The sequence below is a fragment of the Tupaia chinensis genome, unplaced genomic scaffold (genome assembly GCF_000334495.1).
Source record: "Tupaia chinensis unplaced genomic scaffold, TupChi_1.0 Scaffold000283_2, whole genome shotgun sequence".
Lineage (NCBI taxonomy): Eukaryota > Metazoa > Chordata > Mammalia > Scandentia > Tupaiidae > Tupaia > Tupaia belangeri.
Window position 1 is genome coordinate 76766 of NW_006159767.1, and position 4458 is coordinate 81223.

Here is a 4458-nt window from a genome sequence, read left to right on the forward strand (position 1 = left end):
CAGGGGCGAGGGCCACATGCAATCCCTTCCCCTCCGTTCTCCTCTCAGGACCTTGGGCACGCACGCACACCTCGAGTGTTTTTCAGACCACACGGTCTGTGACTCGAACCAGGCAGTCAGCCACGTGGGAGCCAGCTCACGTGACCATCAGGCTCTGGCTGGCTTGAGATGCATTTCGTTAATGGAATGTATTCAGGAGTGAGCAGGTGGCATGGGGATTAAGCGACTGGAGCTCACATGGTCAAATCCACGGTTGGAGTCCTGGACCCACAGCTTGAAACACACACCAGGCGCATGTGAGTGCACGCCCAAAATCCTGAGAGGAGGATGGAGAAGGGATCATGGCGTGGCTGTCCCCCGAGGGCATGAGTTCCCACTTTCTCTGTCTCTCTCCTGTGAGTGTGCACGTGCCTTATGGCAAAACTACTAAATAAATAAAATAAAAAGTAAAAAAAAAAAAAAAAAAGTGTTGCGTTGCCAGCTGTTGGGGAGAGGTGAGGAGATGGCACGGCTTTGTTTTGTCATTTTTAAAAATTATTTACTTAACTTTACTTATTACTATTTTATAAAATTTACTATAAGGTACATGTACTCACCAGAGGGAGAGAAAGTGAGAAAGCAAGCTGCCAGATCCAGGACTCAAACTGTAGTCAGTCAGGTGGGAGTCCAGCACCTTCACCACCGCGCCACCTGCTGGCCCCAGCGTGGCTCTGAACCCAGATGTCCCAACCCGGCTTCTCCCACTCATCCTCCGCTGTATTTTGAATATCTGATGACGATGTATGTGAAAAGCGTTTGGGCTAATGCAACATTAGACGTAGTTCTCCTGGTTCCACAGCCCACACCTGGTGAGCCCGGTGCGCCATCCAGACCATGGCTTCTCCAGCAGTATTTCTTTAAAATTGAATTTATTTATTATTATTATTTAATTTGACCAGAGAGAGTCAGAGAGAGAGAAGGAGAGTGAGAAAGCAAGCCGCCAGGTCCAGGACTTGAACCACAGTCGGCCATGTGGGAGTCTAGCATCTTAACCACCACGCCACCTGCCGGCCCCCTCCAGCAGTATTTAATGTCCACACCCAGGGGCTCCAATTCAGGACATCGGAGATGGGGCCTAAGAGTCTGCATTTCTTTTTCTTTTCTTTTTCTAATTTTCCAAGTTTCTTTCATGAAAGAGTGAGAAAGACTGAGCACCTTCCACAGGGCCTGCAGGGAGAGTACCCCCTCCCAACCTTCTAGTCAGTCCGGATCCCGGCCCTGGTGCTGGTGAGTACTGGTCAACCGGGGACCAAACCCTGGGTGTCCCCTAACACCCAGCACCGTTACCACTGCCAGCCAAGCTCCCTGGTAGGGTTTTAGATAGTACTACAGGAGCCCAGACCAGCAGTTAGCATAATGGCTATGTCACTGAACTCCCATGTAGTTGACCACAGTTTGAGTCCTGGACCCGGTGGCTTAAACTCACACAAGGCGCGTGTGCATGCATGCCCAAGATCCTGAGAGGAGAATGGAGGAGAAGGGATTGCGGTGTGGCCATCCCCCCTGGGGGGGTGATTTCTCGCTCTCTGTCTCTCTATCTCTCTCTGTCTTTCTGGTGAGCACACGCGCACTATTGCAAAAACCTCTCCAAAAATAAAAAATTTTAAAAAATAGAGAGCACTACGTAACCAATGAGGTCTTTCTTCCCCTGGAGCCTGACCCTTTGCCGTCAGCTGCCAGCCGAGTGAGCACAGGGGCCCCTTGGTTTCTGGTGCATGTCTCCCAGGCTGAGGAGGCTCCCAGGGAGTGTCCATCGCCGGCGGGGTCGGGAGCAGCGCGGAGCCTGCTAGGAGGGTCAGCTGGGCCCCAGCGCTGACCACTGACCACCCCGCCCTCTGCCCAGGTGCCTGCAGAACTACATCCCCGCCCACAGCCTCACGCTGTCCTGCCCCGTGTGCCGCCAGACCTCCATCCTGCCCGAGAAAGGGGTGGCCGCGCTGCAGAACAACTTCTTCATCACCAACCTGATGGACGTGCTGCAGCGGACGCCTGGCAGCAACGTCGAGGAGTCGTCCATCCTGGAGACGGTCACCGCCGTGGCCGCGGGGAAGCCGCTCTCCTGCCCCAACCACGATGGCAACGTGAGTGGCACTGGGGGCGCGGTGGGGGGGACAGGCACAGCTGGGGCCGACCTGAGCTTGGGTGGGCCCTGCAGGCCCCAGAGGTGAGGCATGAAAGTCGAACTCCCCCTGCAGACTGAGTAAGGGGAAAGGATGTTGACCAGCCATAGACCTTTTGTTTCTTTTCTTTTCTTTTCTTTTTTAGATTTTTCTTTTTCCATAGAAAGAGAGAGACCAAGAGAGGGGAAAACACCCTCGCCCTTGGGGGGATGGCCATGCAGCAGTCCATTCTCCTCTCGGAGTTTAGACATGCACACACGTGCGGGAGTGATTTTTCAGTCCATGGGTCCGGAACTCAAAGCTTTGGTGGGATCCAGCCGCCTTGACCTCCAGGCCACCTGCTTACTTTCTCTGAGCACAATGATTTCAGTGATAAAATTAATCGGGACCAGGAGATGGTGTAATGGTTATGCTGCTGGGCTCCCACAGAGTCGACCGTGGTTCAAGGACCGCAGCTTAAAACTCATGCCAGGCACGTGGGCAGGCCTGCTCCAAATCCGGAGAGGAGAATGGAGGAGAAGGGATTCCATCGTGGCTATCTCTTCCCCCCAGAGGGGAGTGATTTCTCGCTTTCTGTTTTTCTCTCTATCTCTCTGGTGAGTGCACGCGCCCTATAGCAAAAAATCTCTCTTAAAAATAAATAAATAAAAGTGAAATTAATCTTTATTTTGTCTGCTGAGCTCATACTGTTGAGATTCCCAGGGAGCAAACCTGTGGCTATTTGCAAGCTGAGCATTCTTTGACCCACATAAACATCTGTGCAAGAAATTATGGATGAAGATTTCATCGTGAATAAGTTCTGCCTGTTGAGAATGAGTATAAAGATGTTAATTAGATTTCCTTATTTCCTTATTTTAATAACATTTTAAAATAAATAAAAATGTATTTATTTTGAATAAGTTCATTTACATTTTTTATTTATTTTTATTTATTTGGAGAGATAAAATGTTCAAGTCATATAAAACAAGCTCCAGACATGTTAGCTATTAAAATGATCTCCAGGGCCAGCAGGTGGCATGAAGACTAAGGCACTGGATCCCACATGGCCGACTTTGTGGTTCAAGTCCCAGACCTGGTGGCTTGGAAACCATGCTGGGCACATGTGCGTGCATGCATGCCCAAAATCTCAAGAAGAGAATGGAAGAGGAAGGACTGTGGCAAGCCCATCTCCCCGGGGGCAATTTCTCAAAAAATAAAAATAAAAATAAATAAATAAATAAAATTACGGGCCAGCAGGTGTCATAGTAGCTAAGGGTGCTGGACTTGGGCCAACCGTCGTGCATGTCCCAGACCTAGCAGCTTGCTTTCTCATTTTCTCTCTCTCGTTGTACTCTTGTCAAATTAAAAAGTAATTAAATAAAGTAAAATAAAATAATTCTTTAAAAAAAATAGATAAAATTATTTCCCATTAATATTATTCACTCTTTTCTTTACATACTGGCCACTTCAAAAGTGTTTGGGGACCAGCAAATGGGGTAGTGGTTACCTCGCTGGATTCTCACATGGGCCAATGCAGTTCAAGCCCAGACCCCGGTGGCTTCAAACTCATACCAGGCATGTGTGCATGCATACCCAGAATCCCGAGAAGAGACTAGAGGAGAAGGGATTGTGGTCTGGCCACCCCCCTGGAGGGGTGAGTTCTCAGTTTCTATCTCTGTCTCTCCAACAAGTGCATGCACCCTATAGCAAAAATCTCTCAAAAAAAAAAAAAAAAAAGAGAGAGAGAGAGAGAGAGAGAGAGAGAGAAGGAGCTGGCAGGTGGTGTGGTTGAGGTGCTCGACTCCCACATGACCAACCACAGTTCAAGTCCTGGACCTGGTGGCTTGCTTGCTCCCTCTGCCTTTCTCTCTCTCTCTCTCTCTGTCTCTGTCTCCCTGTCTGTCTCTGGTCAAATTGAAGAATAATAAAAATAAATTAACTTTAAAAAAAAGAAAAAGTGTTTGAAACCGGGTATAATCAAAGGCCCAGGTATAATAAAAGCACTAAGGCAGGCTGGCCCTGTAACCTGGTAGTTAAGGTTTAATAAGATGATTTTTAGGGACCAGCAGATGGCGTAATGGTTATGTTGCTGGCTCCCATGTAGTCAACCACAGTTCGAGTCCTGGACCCTGCAGCTTAAAAGTCACAACAAGCACATGTGTGTGTGTGTCCAAGATCTCAAGAAGAGAATGGAGAAGAAAGGATTACAGCATAGCCATCTCCCCAGAGGATAACTTCTCGCTTTCTCTTTCTCTGTCTCTCTGGCGAGTACACGTGCCCTGTAACAAAAAATCTCTCCAAAAAAAAAAAAAAAGTTTTT

The 4458-nt window shown here is 48.6% G+C and overlaps 1 protein-coding gene across 1 annotated transcript in view; it reads left to right on the plus strand.

Moving 5' to 3' along the window:
- TRIM2 (tripartite motif containing 2) overlaps window positions 1-4458 on the plus strand; it is a gene marked incomplete at its 5' end in the record, with an annotated part of 59331 nt that overhangs the window by 3566 nt on the left and 51307 nt on the right. The window contains 1 exon segment of the mRNA XM_014588518.1: window positions 1883-2120. Coding sequence (XP_014444004.1) covers window positions 1883-2120 — 238 coding nt within the window.